The sequence below is a fragment of the Bos taurus genome, chromosome 11 (assembly GCF_002263795.3).
Source record: "Bos taurus isolate L1 Dominette 01449 registration number 42190680 breed Hereford chromosome 11, ARS-UCD2.0, whole genome shotgun sequence".
NCBI classification, from domain to species: Eukaryota; Metazoa; Chordata; class Mammalia; order Artiodactyla; family Bovidae; genus Bos; species Bos taurus.
Genome location: NC_037338.1, coordinates 46,752,421 through 46,771,304, shown reverse-complemented (window position 1 = coordinate 46,771,304; position 18,884 = coordinate 46,752,421). Strand labels below are relative to the sequence as shown.

Sequence of the window (18,884 nt, the reverse complement as noted above, 5' to 3'; positions counted from 1 at the left end):
AAAGTTAGCAGCGTTGCATCTTCCGTTCTCTTTCTGACTCTCACCCTCCTGCCTCCCTCATATGAGGACCCTGATGATTAATCATGAAGGGTCCACTGGGATAACCCAGGATGGATTAGCTTTCACTTAATCACATTTGCAAAGTCCCTTTTTTGCCAGGTAAGGTAACATATCCACAGGTTCTGGAGATCATTATGTGGAGTGCTTTGAGGGGGCCATTATTCTGGTCAACCCTCAGTAGGATGAGCTTGGTTTGGGAGCACCAGGCCAGAACCCAGCTTCCTGCCTCCCTACCGACTCTGTTCAAAGTAGAATTCAGTGCGGGCTGAGGGCTCACTCTCCTTGGTAAGTCTCAGGGGCTGCTGGGGTTCAGAGGAGCCAGAGAGGAACCAGCCAGGCCAGGCAGCAGCCTCAAGCCTGAAAGCAGGGCCTGAGCTTCTCTGGAAGAAGGTGAAGCGGGTGGCCTCTTCTCCGCCCTTGTACAGGTCCTCGATGTTCACATCCTGTGGGGGCAAGGCAGAGGAGGCTGGATGGGACAGCTGACTGTCAGCCCTAGAGGCTTCTGGGGCTTGGCCAAAGAGGGAACCAAAAGGTGAGTCTTTCGCTAGGGAAATTCCCTCTGCAGGTTCTAGAGGGAGGGATCTGGGCACTGGGTGCAGAGGGAGATGGTAGAAATCCAAACAAGAGGGACGTGTGGAACTTGCTGGACCACAGGCAGGCAGAGAGATGCCAGACCACCCTGGAGGTCTGTAGGGGCCCCCAGCACAGGGTGCGATTGCTCACCTCCAGCTGCAGGGAAGGCCCCTCCCCTGTCTCCACACATGCCAGGCAACGGCTACCTCCCTGGACTCCCAAGAAGATGGGGAACTTGGTGCGTTCCAGGCCTCTGTTGGGGAGTATGCAGATGGTCTCTGGGAGGGAATAAGAGAAGAGAGCCAGGTGTTGAGGGGAACCCAGATTGCAAGCTCTTAAGCGAGCTTAAGAGCTCAGGTAGGAAGCTTGGGTAGGAAGCTTGGGTAGGAAGGAACTGGGCCAGGGCACAGCTGACCTAGCCCCTGCATGCAGGCTGGGACTCCTATCAGGGCCCTGATCGCTTACTGGTAGAGCTCTCCCTGCCTCAATTCTCACTGTCACTGGAGACAGAAGGGGAAGGAGAGCCTGGGGCAGATGGAATTTGTGTGAGTCCCAGGAGGTGAAGGCCCCAGATGCTCACCTGCATGACAGTTGTCTGCATTGGGATCTCCCACCAGGAACTGGCCATCTCTCATGTACAGAGCCTTCTGCTCTGCATCCTTAATTCTGGAACAGGAATCGATGTTGATTGTCCACCCCCTTCAGACACCCCGGACCCCACAGCCCTTCCACTACAGGCTCTGAATGACCTGCTCATTGGCAGTTCTGTGTTGAGTCCTGCCCTAGGCCACAGGTGCAAGGCCTTGCATCACGGTCACAGAAGCGGAACCTAGAACCAAGATCACCTGCAAAGTTGACTGAGCCCTTTTGTAACCATTCCCCAAAGCCCCCCTGATCATCGCTAACAAGCTTCCTGACTCCCAATTAAGCAAAGACACCTGCTCCAGTAAACATCCCATAACACCCCAACCAATCACCCAATGCCATCCTTCCAGCAGGGATTATCTTTGTCCTGAGGCTATAAGAATCAGCTATTAACTCACAAAAACTATCTTTCCCTGGTCTGTCAGGAGGTCAGCCCATTGCACTTGCAGTGTCCTCCTTATCTCTGCTCTTTGTTCTTAATAAACTCACTCCCTTCTGGAATGCTCTCTGTCTGGAAATTCTTTCCCAACCTGCATTTAGACTGCTCCAACATCCTGCAGGTGAGAAGTAGGGACGCTACTCCATCCAAAAGTAGGTCGAGACCAGGTTAGCCATAGGCTATAGGAAAGTTCTCCTGGGGCTGGGCATTTTTCAGAGACTGCATCTCTGTCTTTACCAAACTTGGCCCCTGTCAGGCCCTCAGGGCAGTGATGGGAGCCAGGGTCTTCTCACTGAGGTGTACAGAGTTTTCCTGACCCTCCAGCCCTCCAGCATGCAAGTATGTAAGGGGTGGGGCAGGGGGCTGGAGTAGGCCGCTTTGGGTGTACCAAATACAGATAGTCAGCAGAGAGTCAGAGCAGGGCCCTGATGACTGGCAGTGGGGTTGGCAGTGGTTCTAATGATCAGTGTGGGAGTGTAAACATGTGCAGGGAGGCTGAAAAGGAACCATGGTGAGTCTGTGCAGATCAAAGCCATGCCCACAAGGTTAACCCATTGCTGGCTGGTTTCAGAGATGGCTATCAGTTGCTCTCAGGCCTGGGGATGCTCCTTACCTTCAAGGGCAGAACCTCTGGGCCAACACCACCACTTCTAGGGGATTCTTCTTTCTCAGTAACAGCTCATTATAATACCCTGAGTTCATGACTGTATGTGTTTAAAGCAGGTTCCCTTGTATAGTAAAAATGAAGACCTGAAAAGAACCCATTTTGGCAGCTGGCCTTCTCCCTCCAACCTCAACTACCAGGAACTGCCATCCACATTCTGTTCAGGGACAGAACCCAGGCTAGAGACCCCAGAGAGCTGACATCCTGTTTTGTCATTTTCAGGCTCCATGCACAGGTGTCTTGCCTTCTCAGCCATGCTGTAACTTCCTGGAGGCCCTGACCATTCCCCCATGTCTAGGAGAGGATGGGGCCACAGAGAAGACAATGTTCCCAGGTGGCGTTAGTGGTAAAGGACCTATCTACCAATGCAAGATACCTGGTTCAATCCCTGGGTCAAGAAGATCCCCTGAAGAAGGGAATGGCTACCCACTCCGAGTATTCCTGCCTGGAGAATTCCATGGACAGAGGAGCCTGGCGGGCTACAGTCCATGGGGAGGGACTCAGTCACAAAAAGTCGTCATGGAGAAGCTGAGGGAATGCGTCCCAGGTGTTAACCCTATTCTATTTTTATTATGCCCAAACTCATTCCTTGAAGGGCTCATGATAGTTTACAACAAAAAACACGGATAATAAAGTGGTAACTGAAAAGTAAAGACTCAAATATCAAATGAGAAAAAAGTAAGAGTTAGAAGCCCAGAATGGGAGTAAAAACCACAGAGGTTAATATATGAAATGCTATCATTGAGATTCAAAATTATCTCTGAGCTTTTAGAGAGAGGAGGCTGAAGCAGTACAGAGAATGTGAGTCTGAGTCCTAGTCCTGTGTGACATCAGGTACTTAATAACCTTTTTGAGCCTCAGTTTTCAAATCTATAAAATGGGTTTAGTAACACTCCCTTGTAGATTTCTCAGGATGAAGGCAAGGCAGTAGAATGGCTGGCTTCTTGCAGAAGCTCAGGGAAGAAAGCTTCTGTGATTATGGTAAGTGCCTTAATTATGGGGCACTTGAGCTTTCTGGGTGAGAGGGAACTTCATCCTTCTGACTCAGCCTTCTTTTCTTCTTTCTCTCTCATTCCAAGACCGCTGATTAGGAAAGGTAGACTCCAGGAAGACTTACATGTAGTATTTTGCCATGGGAAGGGAGCACATTTTTGCAAGCAGGCTTACGGGTCCTCACTGAGGGGGGAAAAAAGGGCTGTCAGAGTGTGAATGGATAAAAAAGATGTACATATACATAATGGAATCATAGCCTGTCATAAAAAAGAATGAAATAATGACATTTACAGCAACGTGGATGGACCTAGAGATTATCATACCAAGTGAAGTATGATACTAAGCCAGACAGAGAAAGACAAATATCATAAAATATTGTTTATCTGTGGAATCTTAAAAATAACACAAATGAACTTATTTACAAAACAGAAAGAAATTCACAAACATAGAAAACAAGCTTATGGTTACCAAAGGGGAAATGAGAGGCATAAATAAGGAGTTGGGGATTAAAACATACACACAACTATATACAAATAGCAGAGACATTACTTTGCCAACAAAGATTCGTCTAGTCAAGCCTATGGTTTTTCCTGTGGTCATGTATGGATGTGAGAGTTGGACTGTGAAGAAGGCTGAGCGCTGAAGAATTGAGGCTTTTGAACTGTGGTGTTGGAGAAGACTCTTTAGAGTCCCTTGGACTGCAAGGAGATCCAACCAGTGCATTCTGAAGGAGATCAGCCCTGGGATTTCTTTGGAAGGAATGATGCTGAAGCTGAAACTCCAGTACTTTGGCCACCTCATGCGAAGAGTTGACTCATTGGAAAAGACTCTGATGCTGGGAGGGATTGGGGGTAGGAGGAGAAGGGGACGACAGAGGATGAGATGGCTGGATGGCATCACTGACCCGATGGACGTGAGTCTGGGTGAACTCCTGGAGTTGGTGATGGACAGGGAGGCCTGGCGTGCTGCGATTCATAGGGTCGCAAAGAGTTGAACACGACTGAGCGACTGAACTGAACTGATATACAAATAGATAACTAATAAGGACCTCCTGTATAGCATAGAGAATTGTACATATATACTGCTGCTGTTGTTGCTGTTTATTCACTAAGTCTTGTCTGACTCTTTGAGACTCCATGAACTGTAGTCCACCAGGCCCCTCTGTCCATGGGATTTCCCAGGCAAGAATACTGAAGTGGGTTGCCATTTCCTCCTCCAGGGGATCTTCCTGACTCAGGAATTAAATCCATGTCTCCTGCTTAGCAGGCAGATTCTTTACCACTGCGCCACCAGGGGAAACCCATCTATCTATCTATCCATCTATCTATGTATAACTGAATCACTTTCTGGGCAACTGAACCTAACACAGTATTGTAAATTAACTATACTTCAATTAAAAATTTTAAAAAAGAATGGCTGAAATTTTAAGAAAAGAAAAGGGAAGGTGGTGGAGCTGGAGAACAGATACCCCAAGGGCCCCAAATCACCCCATCACAAGGCAAAAAGTTCTCACCAGGAACTTGTCTATTGCTGGCCTCTGAGAATTCACCAAGGTGCCCCCAGTCCAGCCAGTTCTAGGCCCTCTGAATCGCCTTCCTTTAAGGCCATGCAGGATCACATCTAGCTGAGCTGGCAGGGGTATGAGCCATGACCATGCCCTGGGGCCAGCTCTGGGAAACAGGATGGAAGGTACCCCCAAAGAGTTCAGCCAAGAGACATTCCCCAGGGCTTAGATGGGGGTGGGTGGGCTCCAGCATCACAGTTTGAGGAAGAACTTGGCTTAGACCCTGTTCCACTCCCCAGCCTGGCCTTAGAGACACCATCCTGACTTCCTCTGGGCAGCACTTCTAGGAAGAACCTGCAGCCTGCACCAGGGATGGGCAGGATCTCCCTGCAGGTAGACAGCATTGTTCTGGGGGATGCTTTGTTGAGACTGTGACCTACCAGAGGTTATCCAAACTCCCCCGCTCTATTCCAGATGGAAAACAGCACACACATGAGACACAGACTTGTGTTCTGGGGAAGAAATGGTCCAAAAACTGAAGCCAGTGACCTCTATACAGATCCCAGACCACAGAGCTTCACACAGCTCCGCTCCTGCCAGTTGGATCATCTATCCCTAGAGTTTTTCCCTGAAATGATCACGTTCAGAAAGGCCATTCTAAAATCCAGCACAGAAAGAAACCCAGAACCAATCATGGCATGAGGCTGGGAGGAGTTGGAGAAGAGTCCAGAAAAGTAAATACAAGGATGGCTAGGGCTGAGGCTAAAGAATAAATCTGATTCTCTCACCAAGGAAGAAGGGAAAGAGAAGAGAAGAGGAGAGAAAGGAGAAATGTAGAGGAAATGGGCGAAAGGTAGAAATGAAGAAGCAGGGCTCAGAGAGGGAGAGGGTGATCCTGAGCAACATTTTGGGAATCTACAAGATGGAAGTCCTGCAGATGGCAGGACTTCCAACCATCTCAACCTCCCTGAGCTCCTGGCCTGGATGTTAGAAGGATGGCTGTAGTCAAGGTGCCTTTTAGTACAGGACCTACCACTTGATCACCTTGAACAGGTCATTTCCTCTCTCTCAGCTTTGCAGTGAGAGTTTGAGCATTGGTAAGGACAAAGGATCATGGGACACCAACAGGAGTACAAATTCTGGATAGATGTTGGTGATGTGAATCAAGGTCTTAAAGCATTCTGTGTACTTTGTAATTTCATCTGTTTTCCATATTCTAAGGGAAAAATAATGAATTGCCCAAGTATTTAATAATAAAGATGTTCATGGCATCATATTTTATAATAGGAAGAAATTGGAAATAATCTATTTTCCCATAATAGGTGACTGGTAAAAAATGGTAAATAAGAAAGTGGAGGCTCAGTGATAAAGAATCTATACAGGAGACATGGGTTCAATCCTGGGGTTGGTAAAATCCCCTGGTGAAGGAAATGGCAACCCATTCCAGTATTCTTGCTTGGGAAATCCCATGGACAGAGGAGACTGGCAGGCTACAGTCCATGGGGTCAAAAAGAGTTGGACACAATTTAGCAACTCAACAGCAACAAAAATTATGGTAAATAAGAAAGTATGTGTACATGAAAGACAATGTTGTAGAAAAACATTTTATGGTATATGAATGTTCAAAATACCAAGTGAAAAGTGCAGGTTATAAATACTGTGTGCATTATGTTTTCATTTAAATCTACCCACATACATAGAAACAAAGATGATCAATATTTTACAGCACTTATCTATTGCTGACATGATTATGAGTGATTTTTATTTATTTATTTTAGCATTTCAACGTTTTTCTTTATATGAATATGAATTTCCTTTGTGAATGAATGAAAGTCGCTCAGTAATGTCCGACTCTTTGCAATCCCATGGACTGTAGCCCGTCAGTCTCCTCTGTCCATGGAATTCTCAAGGCAAGAATACTGGAATGGGGGAAGTATATGCTAAGTTTCAGTTTTTTTAAAAATGAAGTGTTTAATCCAAGTCATTAGTTTTCCAGAATGTGCCTGTGCATTGAATCACTTGGAGGACTCCTGAGAAGTACTGTTTCCTGGACTGAAGTTTCCTCAAGTGACTTAGTGATCAACTGGGCTGGGGAAATGGTACACGAGTTCAGTTCTTCTCAATCTTGAATGAACATATAAATCATCTGCAGCTTTTGTTAAAATATAGATTCTGATTCCCTAGGTCTGGGGTGACCTAAAACTCTGCATTTCAAACATGCAACCAAATGGTATTAATGCTGGATGACACTTTAAGTGTCAAAGGACAGATGATCCCCCAGCCCTTATAGGCTGACAGCAGCATGGCCTTGATACTCACTCTCAGCCAAACTACTGGAGAAACTTTGGTTGGAGCAGCAGAAATATGGGCAGCCTGGTGCTGTGCCAAGGGCTGGCTGAGGCAGATCAAGTAGAGTGCCAAGCGTCAGGCCAGACAGGCTGATGACTCCCCGTCTTGGTGAATGTCAACTCAGAGCCAACAGAAAGTCAAGAATGGTCCAGTCCAGCAGGATCTCTGGGACTCTAGAAGCCTCTTTTCCTGGTCTGGCCTCAAACCTGTTTCTCTCCTAAAGACCCCCAAATCAGGAATCCCTGCCTGGGGTCTTGGTATAGATTATGATGTATAGAAGTGAGTAGGAATGAGAAGCCGGCTTCTAGTTCATCAGAGAGCCTGGGTTCCTGCTGTGGAGCATCTGCCATAGTTCTTCCCAAAGTACCACATACTCCCCAAAGCTTTCCCTTCCCAATTGTCTCCAAGTGACCTTTCATTGGACGTTAGGCTATAGCCCTCTCTGGACACCATCTTTGGCTATCTCAGTTCTCATCAATTCACCTGTCCTGGACCCAATATCACCAAAAAATATCCCTGGGCTTCCTTAAGCTCTTTTGCACATCACACTCACATTGATCCCACCCTCTCCTTCATCCTCCTACACATTGTCTCCATCGAATCTGTTCTCTTCAAGACCAATATTAACTTCTGTAGAGTCAAATCCAATGATTTTTTTGATTTGTCAGATCTTTGGCAACTGCCTCCCTTGGATCCCTTGATATTGATTCACACCTCTCCATTCTCTGCTTCTCAGGTCCATTATGGATTCTTCCTTTTTTGTGGGGGTCATCCCTAAACCTTGAATTCATGAGCTAACATCCTAAGCACTTTCCTTTCATGTTCCATGGAGCTACAATCCATCCATTTCCACAGGTGCAATGATTATCTTTCTCTGATGCCTCCCAAGCCCAGATTGATCATCCTTTATCTCCAGCAGCCTCCAGGATACCACCCTCTGGATATCCTGCCATCATTCTCAACCAAATGCATCCAAGGTCAAATTCATCTTCTCCTCCTCCAAGTCCGTTCATCCCTCCCAGGATCATTTCTCTTGCTGCCATAATATTCCCCTAGACAGTGAGACCAAAACCTGAGAACTGTTGACAATTTCTCCTACCTTTTTGACTCTATGACAGATTTATCAACAAATTCCAATAAATTATATCTTTAAAATATAACCTTTGTTTTCTTCATAGCCATTAGAATTGTGCCTGTATTCCTGGTTTCTCCAACTTCAGTACAGCCCAACCTATCTGAGGTTTCTGGACTTGTATCTGCTCTCATCACACCCCCACCCCACTCCAGTCTACAGTGGTTTCCCACTGTATGATACACTTTTCTAGGTGTATCTCACTTCTCCGTGGACACTAAACCACCTCCCAGGCAATGAGACTTCTTTCTTATTTTCCTCATAGGTATTTTCAAAGTTATCTTTGATTTCCCTACCTCCAAAGTCATCCCATCTAATTGCTGTCCATTCAGATCTTTTGGCATTAAGGTCACTGGACATGGATATAGATAATTATAGATGGATAATTATAGAGGATGATCAATCTGGGCTTGGGAGGCATCAGAGAAAGATGATCATTGCACCTGTGGAAATGGATGGATTGTAGCTCCATGGGATATGAAAGAAAAGTGCTTAGGATGTTATCTTGTGAATTCAAGATAGATAATAATATACCATAATTATAATACCATTAGTATTATCTATAGTTGAGTATCTAGTTCTGCCAAGTTAATTATCAGGTCAGACTTACAAAGTCATGTCACTTAACCTCCAATCTTCAGTTTCAGCATCTATAAATCATGGAATTAGAGTATGTGGTTATTAAAATTCTTTCCAGATCAAACTATCAGTGATTCTATGACTCAATGTTTAAAGACTATTTTCTTTACCATTGCAATCCTACTCTGAACTCCCACTAAGTTTCATTGCATTATTTATTGTTTTATATGTAGACATTTATTTCCCTTATTAAATTGAACAGGCTCTTTAGGCCACAAAACAAAGCTTGTAGCTCTCTCCACCTGCCCCAGCTGAGATACATCCATGCTTACAAGTAGGACACATACTGCAGATTCAAATGGAAGGTTGGTTCTAGAATTAACTCTACTACAAGTTTGTTTTGCCACCTTGGAAAGTCCCTTTTTGTCCCTAGGCCTCCAATTTCTTATCATTAGAATGAGAGGCCAGGCAAGATCAGTAGTTTTCAAAACTATTTTAAGTTTCAAAGAAAAGTTTTCATGGGAACCTAAGGAAAATTAAATGGATAAAAGGTACCTGCTTAGCAGAATCATAGAGAAATGGAGATATGGGAACCCAGTAAGCATTGACCACTGAAGTAGGTACTGGGTGTATGTCAATCTCAACTTCCCAATTTATCCCTCACTACACCTTTCCCCTTGGTAACCAAACACTCTACTCTATATAAAATAGATAACTAATAAGACCCTATTGTATTGCACAGGGAACTCTACACAATATTCTGTAATGACCTAAATGGGAAAAGAATCTGAAAAATGAGTTGATATATTTGTATATCTGGAGAAGGAAATGGCAACCCACTCCAGTATTCTTGCCTGGGAAATTCTACGCACAGAGAAGGCTGGTGGGCTAAATCTATTGGAGTCTCAAGGAGATGGACATGACTGAGCAACTAAACAGCTAAGGGAATGGCTACCCACTCCAGTATTCCTGCCTGGAGAATCCCATGGACAGAGGAGCCTGGTGGGTTACAGTCCATGGAGTCGCAAAAAGTCGGACAAGACTGAACAACTTTCACTTTCACTGTGTTAATAGTCTCTCTGTATGCCTAGAAGGATCTGTGAGTCTGAGATCCCTGGAAATAAACAAATTAATTAACAAACCATGCCCTCATGGCAGGTCTGATGGAAAGAAAAAGATAAACCATCAGGGGGTAGATGCAATAAGCCCACAGGTTTTTACACTGGAAACTTTGATTGTTCTAAATAACAAGGACGTGTCTGTGTAGATGCCAGTAAAGAATGGACTCTGCCTTGGCCCTTACCTCCCTGGCTACCTCTCAGAGATAGGGGGAACCTGATGTTTCTCTCAGCATGCCAAGCTGCTGACCCCAACTCTTTGGTGCCTCCTGAGTTGAAAGAAATGTCTTATGAAACAGGTCTCAGTCATTTGTACAAGGTGCTGACTGGCTGGCGAGGCCAGGGCCTGGTCTCGGGTGGCTGGGAAATTTCCCCTCCTTCGGGAAATGTGGGAGAAGGAAATGGCAACCCACTCCACTATTCTTGCCTAGAGAATCCTGTGGACACAGGAGCCTGGTGGGCTGCTCTCCATAGGGTCACAGAGTCGGACACAACTGAAGCCACTCTGCATGCATTCATGCATGCAAACATATATAACTGATTCATTTTGCTCCTTAGCAAAAACTAACACAGTGTAAACCAACTATGCATTCATGCACACATACTCAGTCACTTTAGTCGTGTCTGACTCTTTTTCGACCCTGTGGACTGTAGCCTGCCAGGTTCCTCTGTCCACGGAATTTCCCAGGCAAGAATACCAGAGTAGGTTGCCATGCCCTCCTCCAGGGGATCTTCATGACCCAGGGATCAAACCCATGTCTCCTGCATTGCAGGTAGATTCTTTACCTGCTAAGCCACCAGGCAAGCCTGTAAATCAACAATAAAATTTAATTTTTTTAATTTTTAAAAATTAAAAAAATATATTAATTACACTGCCTCCCCCCTCCAAAGGCACTGGGGCATCCCTAAAGAAAATCAGGCTTCATCAAACATTGCTGGGTACCACTGGCCTAAATGATTTCTTCTGAAATTACTTTCTAAAATCCGTGCTCCTTGAGGACTTTCCTGGTGGTTCAGTGATTAACAATCTGCCTTGAAATGCAGGGGACATGGGTTTGATCCCAATCAGGGAACCAAGATCCCACAAAGTGCAGAGCAGCTAATCACTTGAGCCACAACTACGGAGTCCGTGTGCCACAACAAAAGATCCTGCGTGCTGCAACAAAAAATCCAATGCAGCCAAATAAATCTAAAAGTATTTTAAAATTTATTTAAAATCTGTCATCCTAAACATTTAAAAACTTTGACATGACTTAGCTATACCTTCTCCTCAAATTCTTTTATGTGTCCCTAGACTTATTTAGCATCCTATGATATCTATGTAGGGGATACCTTGCTAACTAGAGAGCTTGCCAGGAGGAATTAAAGGGAGGTTGCCAATCAGAGTTATTGATAGAGGGATAAGAAAAGATAAAAAGAGAGAACACTGCCTTCCACCACTGACCTGCAGATCCTGGGTGCCTGGAACCTCCAACTGATTTCTCCAGGCTGTCTACACTGAGTTTATATTGCCTGATCAGGGTGGGTCAGCCTATAGCAATGTTTATAATTGGCTCCAGGATGGGGAAGAAAGGCATTGGGATTTTACAAGGTCTTTGGCACAGTCTAGCTAATAAGAAGGTGGGAACATTAATGAATGTTTGTTAAAAGGGAGAGAGTCTCCCATAAAGCCTTTGCAGAAGCCAAGTGCTGGGACCCTGCTCAAAGCTACCATCGTTGATTGGTGGTTTTGGCAGCCAGATAAGTGATGCTGGGGTCAGACATCTTCATATCACCTTCCCTTTGGTTCCCATGGGGCTCCATCTAGACTTAGGGAGGCAGAAGAGGCAAGAGCGAGTGTGTCTGAAGGGCCTAAAGACAAATTTTTGTCCGTAGCCAGGCTGTGGCCATCAAGGCAATGTGAGAATGGGAGTTGATGATATTGTGAATAGCCCCTGTTGGGGAAGATGAAAGGGACATCTTTGTTTTTCAACAGGCTCTATTAATTGGTACCAGCTTGATGAGATGAATGTCTAAAGAAATCTACTGCAGTCAGAAGACATTGACCTTAGATTTATCCTGGGATTGAGCAGGTGCCCTGTGCCCTAGACTACAAGGGTATATGACACAGTGTAAGCAGGGCAGGGGTGAAGAACACCTGGGCCTCTGATTGATATTGCTTAATTCAGTCCATCTAGCCACTCATCTGTCCATCCATCCATCTATCCATCAATCCATCAGTTCATCTACCTATTCACCCATCCATCAGTACATCTTCCCATCCACCATCCATCCATCCATTTACCCATGCATCCACCAATCAGAATATCTACCCATCTATCCACCCACTTACAAGGGGCAGAGATACTTAGGCATGGTATTCTCTGGGGACAAACTGCTTTATTGTAATTCTCCTTCATGGGTCATTTACAAAGTTTCATAAAGGGCTTGATGAGGACAAGGGAGAGGTCAGTCCTATACCCAGATGTCTGCAGAGTGAGCAATGAAAAAATATGGGCAGAGGTGGAAACAGATTTCTGTTTCCTAAGGCCAATAGTCATTCTTCACCCCTTCTCCCAAACTCTTGTCCCCTCAATGGAAAAGGTCAAAGCACGGAGTATTATACCAGGCAACCAATGAGTGCTCACTGAGCATTAACAAGACCTGTAACAGATGCATGTAAGACATGGTCCCTGTTATTAAGTAGCTTTACAGTCTGACTGGGGAGCTAAGTCATAAACACTTGAAAAGACCAGACTCTAATCTCTGAGCCCAGGGAATACTGAAGACAATAGAGGGGAGAACCTCCTTGAGTAGAAAGATAAATTCCTAGAATTGAAAGGGCTTTAGCCCTTTATATAATTCCTCCTCTTTCAACTACTCCTGTCAGCTCATCCCTGGTAAAGCCCTTTTGAATTCTATCAGCCTAAAAGTGATACAGCAATTGCATTTGAAGCTGGAAAAAGCTTGAAGAATGAGGAAGAATTTCAGCTGTTCCCTGCAGGGTGGGTCCATTTTGACAGGCAGAAGAGGGTGAAAGAATATTCTGGGTGGAGGAATAGTCTCCACATTTGACACTCTCTGGATTCCAATAATTTGCCAAACATTACACAAGGTGCTTGGAAACAAGCCGGGACAGACTTTACCTTGAGGTGATCTCAGGGGCCTCAGATCCCAGGTCAACTTATTACAAGGAGCGGGAGTTAGCATACAGGTGAGCACAAAGCACTGTCAGAGCTGATGACCACGGCTCTCAACTCAGCAAGGGCTCCTGGGAGGAGGTGACGATATGAGACCTTTTCTGGGTGTGTGGGCAGACAGTGTGAACCAAGTCTGTTCTCAGCAGCCCTGAGGGGCCTGTGGCCTTGCTGTCTGCTGCCTGAGACCTTATGCTGCTTCTGGGCTGGAGCTGCTGAGGTCCCTGGAGCCAGACCCTCTGGCCTGGCCTCTCCCTTGCTGATCCTTCAGTGGCAGCTGAACCTGCCAGGCTGGTCTGACTGGCAAGGTGCAGAGGAGACACATGGAACTACCATTTGGACCCCTCCTCTGGCTTCTGCTATGATTCCCCACGGTTTAGGCAGAGACCCTGGAGTCACAGCCTCTGGGCCATATGTCTGAAGGTGCAAAGGTAGTTGAGAAAGATCTAAATCTTGTGGAAACAGAATATTCAACCAATTGAGTCTGGTCAGCTTTTAAAACAATATATTTATTTTACTCGGCTGTGTCGGGTCTTAGTTGCCACACTCGGGATTTTGTTATGTCACGTGGAATCCATTGCAGTACACAGACTCTCTAGTTGTGTCACTTGGGCTCCAGTAGTTGTGGCACTGGGGCTTAGTTTCTCTGCATCATGTGGGATCTTAGTTCTCCAACCCGGGATCGAACCCATGTCCCCTGCCTTGCAAAGCAGATTCTTAACCACTGGACCATGAGGGACGTCCCTGGTCAGCTTTTTAAGTTTCTTATTTGGGGAAATAAAGGGATGGTGTTCATTTTGAGCAGGACAGTAAAAGCACTGGAGAAAATTGCAATCATAATAAAGTAAATGATTTATTTCTCTTCCCCTCCATACTAGTCATGTATTGCTGGGTAACAAGTGACTTGACCCGAAACCTTAACAACATAAAGCAGGAACACTTATCTTCTCAGAGTTCCTAAGGACTGGGCTGAGCTTAGCTGGGTGACTCTGCTTCAGCCTCTCACTAGGTTACAGTCACTCAGAGGTGCATCACTTGAAGGCCTAGCTGGGCTGGAGGCTGAGCTACTGTCAAGGTCACTTGTGTGGCCGTTGTCAGGAGCCTTTATTTTCCACCACTGGGCCTCCTTATAGGGCTGCTCACACACAGTGGGTGGCTTCCCCCAGAGCAGGTGAACAAAGAAGCAGACCAAGATAGAAGCCACAGTGTCTTTTATAACTTAATCTCACAAGCCGCATAACATCACTTCCATTGTGTTCTATTGGTCATGGAAACAACTGTGGTCCAGTGTGGGAGGGAGCACAGGGGTGGGGCATGAATACCAAGCGACTGGGGATCATCAATCACTCCAGCTTCATTGTAGAACAATTAGAAAATACAGATAAATAAAAAGAAGGAAAGAAAAATCACCTGTAATAGCATTATCCTGACGTTGCTAAAATGGAAGTCAACTCTTTCAGACTTTTGTTTCTATGCCGAAATATACATAAATAGGTTTTTTTTTTTTTCATTAAATTGCAATTACAAGATATGCTACTTTGTAACTCATTCTTCTCGCTCAATATGTCATGAGCATCTTTCCATGTGAAGAGACATCAGTATTTTGGGTTTTAATCGTGCCTTGGATTTCAAAAGGTGTGACATGCCCATCTTCCGTCTTCTGAGTTGGAGCCACTTCCTCAGACACCACCACCCTCTCCCATCCATGGCTGAAACATGAAGGTAGAGAGGGAAAAGGCAGCATATGATGGTGGCTGAATTAAAGAGAAGGGGGCAGGGTCTGTGTCCTCAACTCTATGAACACTCTCCCTCTTCTGCACAGTGGGGACCTCGTGTGGCCGGCTGGTGGCCTTGATAGGCTCAACCAGAGATGTGCTGCCCTGTGGGGCTAACAGCTACCAGGTACTTTATCACAAAGCATGGAGGGTTCCCACCACTCCCCTGACCCTGACTCATTAGAGGTTTATTTCATGGGGCTTTTTCAAGGATTCACACCAGTAGTGCCAATCAGCAGGAGAAGAAACTGTACAAGGCCCCAAATCTCAGAAGGATTTACCCAAACTGGGAAACAAGGGCAGGAAGACTGACAGTATGCCCAGCCCTCAAAAGTGGGGGCCATGAGAGCAGAGGCAGAGTGACACCACGGGTGTCCTCCTACACCTCCAGCCCCTGCCAGAGCTGGCCTGCAGGGAGCCCTGGAGACATGTTGCCCTAGTCACATTGCTGGAAGTAGAAGTCGATGATGGGGTTGTCCCAGCTGGTGTCCTTCGGGAGTTGGGTGATCTGCAGAGGCTGGTCAGCTTCAGGCACTGTACAAAGAAACCAGCCTGGGTAGGCAGCCGACTCAAAGCTGGAGGTGAGCCCCGTGTCCCGCCGGTAGAAAGTGAATTTTTTAGACTTCTCGGCACTGTGGTAGAGCTCCATGATGTTCACTGGCTGCGGACAGAGGGCACGACAGGTGAGGGACAGGAGCAAATGGAACATAAGGAGGCAGAGCCATGATCAACAGAATCCTGCAAGGGAGAGGTGCCCCAGCCACAGCAGCAGCAGCAGCATCTTTGACTTAGTGAAGCCAGAGAGTGGTGAGAGTGCCCCGACAGGACCCACCTCTAGTTTCAGGGTTGGTTCCTGCCCTGTCCCACATGACAGGCACTGGCTCCCACTATGGACGCCCAGGATGACTGGAGAAAGCTTGGCATCCAGAGACCGATTGGGGACAACGCTGATCTCCTCACCTAGAGGAAGAAGGGGATGCGGGAACCTTGACTGCCCTTCCTCTCTCTCCCCAACTGTGGGCTGTATCGGACACCCTCCCCCACGGTTGGGCAGAAGGGGAGCTTCATAGCAGCTGTCATGTAGGGAAGGGTGGTCTCCTAAGGTGGTCCAGTGAACGTCAAGACACATAGGATCTTGAAGATGATACTATCTTCCACCCCCACATCCACTCCATTGTCCAGAAAAAAACTTCAAGTCTCCAAACCCCAAGAGAAATTTGATCACCTCTTTCAACGCCCCTTGACCCTCCAGACTTTTCTGTAACCTGTCTTGATAAAACTCCCAATTAGAGTTATTTGGACATCTTTCTACCCTCCTGTGAGAGTCCTGAGATCAGAAAAAGGTCTCGTTCCTCTCTGTATAATTCCTCCATCTCTCTCTCTCTCTCTCTCTCTCTCTCTCTCTCTCTCTCTCACACACACACACACACACACACACAACCTCATAGAGAGCTCTACTTGGCCCTAACACCTGGTAAGAGTGTTCCAGGTGTGTGCTGCTTAGTGAGCAGGCCCAGTCATGCTGTGAGCACAAAGGCAGATGGTGCCACCTGCCCCTCTAAGTCCCACCACTCTGAGTGACCAAGGACCCTCAGAGAGCCAAGGGGACCCAGAGTAAAGAGGCAGAAACCCCCTCTCACATGGAAGTAAAGATTTAGACAGCCTGCGTTAGTGCTGTCCTCAGCAAGGGCTACCAGGAAAAGGGATGTTGGACGCAGCTCTACCTACCGAGGAAATGACTAAACAGCCATCTTGGAAAAGAATCCCACCTCTACACAGAGGCTTCTGGTGCATGGCGCCATTCTGGAAAGTGTGGTAGTTCATTTGTCCTTGCTCAGAGCCTGGTTTTTTGATGCCCTATCTATTGTGTCAGGTCTGTAGGTTTGTGCTAGTGTTTTTAAGTCCTCTTCAGAACCCCTCCCTCTGAGCATATAGAGAGACCTAGGGAAGTAGGGTCAGGTTTTGGCCACCAACCTTTAATGACCTTCCCCGCTTGTAGGCCTCCGGCTAGAAGCTGATTATCATGCAGGTAAAGCACCTTCAATGCTGCATCCTTCATTCTGAAATATCAGGACAGGATGACACTCAGTTAGGGGACGGGTTGCTCCAGCTCACCTGGTCTCTCGAGATTCCCCCAATCTCAGGCACTATCGCCCTCTCTTCCCACTGATCCGGAAGTAATGGCACAGCCTCCTCTCCCACCCCTGGGGGCACATACCTATCACCGGGACAACACCACAGCCTCCTATCTGAGTCTGGACTTTCTCCTTCACCCTCTGCAATCTTTTCTACACTAACCAGACTCTTTGATGTGCCACGTTGGAAAGGAAACTAAACTGTGGGTCAGAGTCCTGGGTTCTCACCCTGGCTCTGCCACCATCGTCACAATAGACAAATGATTCAGTCTCTCTGGGCATGAGTCTCCTCATTGCTAAACTAAGAAGATGGGATAGATGCTGTTCAGGCCTTTTCAAGGTTAAAATGTGCCTTTATCAACTTCTACCTTTACTTCTTCTGCTTGGTGCATTTATTAATATTTCCACTTGCCTATATAGTCCCTACTATGTGAAGGATTTCTTTACATTTAAAATTCTTTCATTTTGTTTTTCAAATTTAATTCACATTTACAATCTCAGTTGATTTTCTGACATCCTGTGAGGTGAAAGATGTATTCTGAAGGGGGTTCTTCCAGATGTCATATGGGGAAAAAAATGTATGCTATATACAAATTGGCTAAATGTTGGCTAAACACAAAGAAATCTCTACTTCAAAGTAACTAATATGCTGAGTTGTGCTACAGTCCTCTTCGAAAGGGGACCTAGAAAACCTATTTTCCACATTTCCTTGACTGAAGAGCACCACTATATAAAGCCACTCATAAGACTGGCTTCTCTTGGGGGGCAAGCTATACTAGACCCTGAGCTCAGTGAGAGCAGGAGTCTTTTCATTCACTGTTCCAAGTCCAGAGTGGAGCGCCTGACTCAGCATAGGCCAGTGGACAGACAGACTGACAGAAGAGTTTTGCTAATGCTATTTTGTCCCAAAGGGCAGTAAGGAAGTAATGCCTGAACTGACTTCACTTCACCACATTGGAGGGCGGGGATGGTAGGTAACAGTAGGGATCCAAGCTCCTAACTGCCTTTCTCATTATGATGGACGAGGCCACAGCTCTTTTCTCATCAGGTAACCCCCAAGAGGGAAGCCTGCCCCAGTCTGGAGAGGCTGGAAGAGATGGTCTAAAGGCAAGGAGGTAGGTGCCTGTTCACACCTTTCCAGCCACCCCCACTGTAGGCAATCCTGAGCATCCCCTCAGTGGAAAGACTGGACAACAGGTCTACCTGGAACTGCGCCCCTTCCCACTGGACACGAATCAGTCAGGGGCTCAGATACTCACCGGAAGCACAGCGCCCCGCTCAGGACCATCTTGAGCTTCCCGGTGTGTAGACTCTCCTATTTTGAGATAACAGAAAATCTCAGGTGGAAATGGAGGCTGAGCTGCAGGGGACCTGGGCCCCCTGAGCCCTCCCCACCTCCCCCCTCAACCCTCTGCCCTGGCATGGGAAGAACCCCCAAGGAGCAGGGGAATTCTAGGTCTGGGGTCAGGAGAGGCGAGGCTCAGTTCCCCAGAGGACACCTTGGAATTCTCCTTTCTCCTGACGGAGCCCGTGCTGTCTGCCTGCTCCTCCAAGGTTGCCTCAGCCCTTTTAATGATCCCTAGGGAGGGGCCCCTGAAACTGCCTCAGTCTCGGGAGGAGCAGGATTTCCAGAGTGATTTCATACCACCTTAAGCTTCCAGAAACACCTGCCACTCATTATCTCACTCAGAGAAGGAAAGTTTTGGAAACAGTCTTCTTCTTCGAGCAATTCTGAAGAACTT

At 46.5% G+C, this 18,884-nt stretch overlaps 2 protein-coding genes across 2 annotated transcripts; both read right to left on the bottom strand.

Moving 5' to 3' along the window:
* Positions 1 to 290: 290 nt before the first annotated feature.
* IL1F10 (interleukin 1 family member 10) lies at positions 291 to 3,530 on the bottom strand. The gene is made up of 4 exons (NM_001193085.1): positions 3,499 to 3,530; positions 1,214 to 1,299; positions 784 to 911; positions 291 to 503 (listed from the first exon to the last, which is right to left on the bottom strand). Exons 1-4 carry the CDS (start codon positions 3,528 to 3,530, stop codon positions 291 to 293), a joined length of 459 nt encoding a protein of 152 aa, NP_001180014.1.
* Positions 3,531 to 14,426: 10,896 nt separating this feature from the next.
* IL36RN (interleukin 36 receptor antagonist) lies at positions 14,427 to 18,673 on the bottom strand. Its single transcript, NM_001075775.1, is given in 5 exon segments — positions 14,427 to 15,668; positions 15,840 to 15,967; positions 16,982 to 17,067; positions 18,402 to 18,457; positions 18,642 to 18,673. Coding segments are annotated over 4 exon segments (468 nt in total). The 5' UTR covers positions 18,431 to 18,457; positions 18,642 to 18,673; the 3' UTR covers positions 14,427 to 15,443.
* Between the last annotated feature and the right edge of the window lie 211 nt (positions 18,674 to 18,884).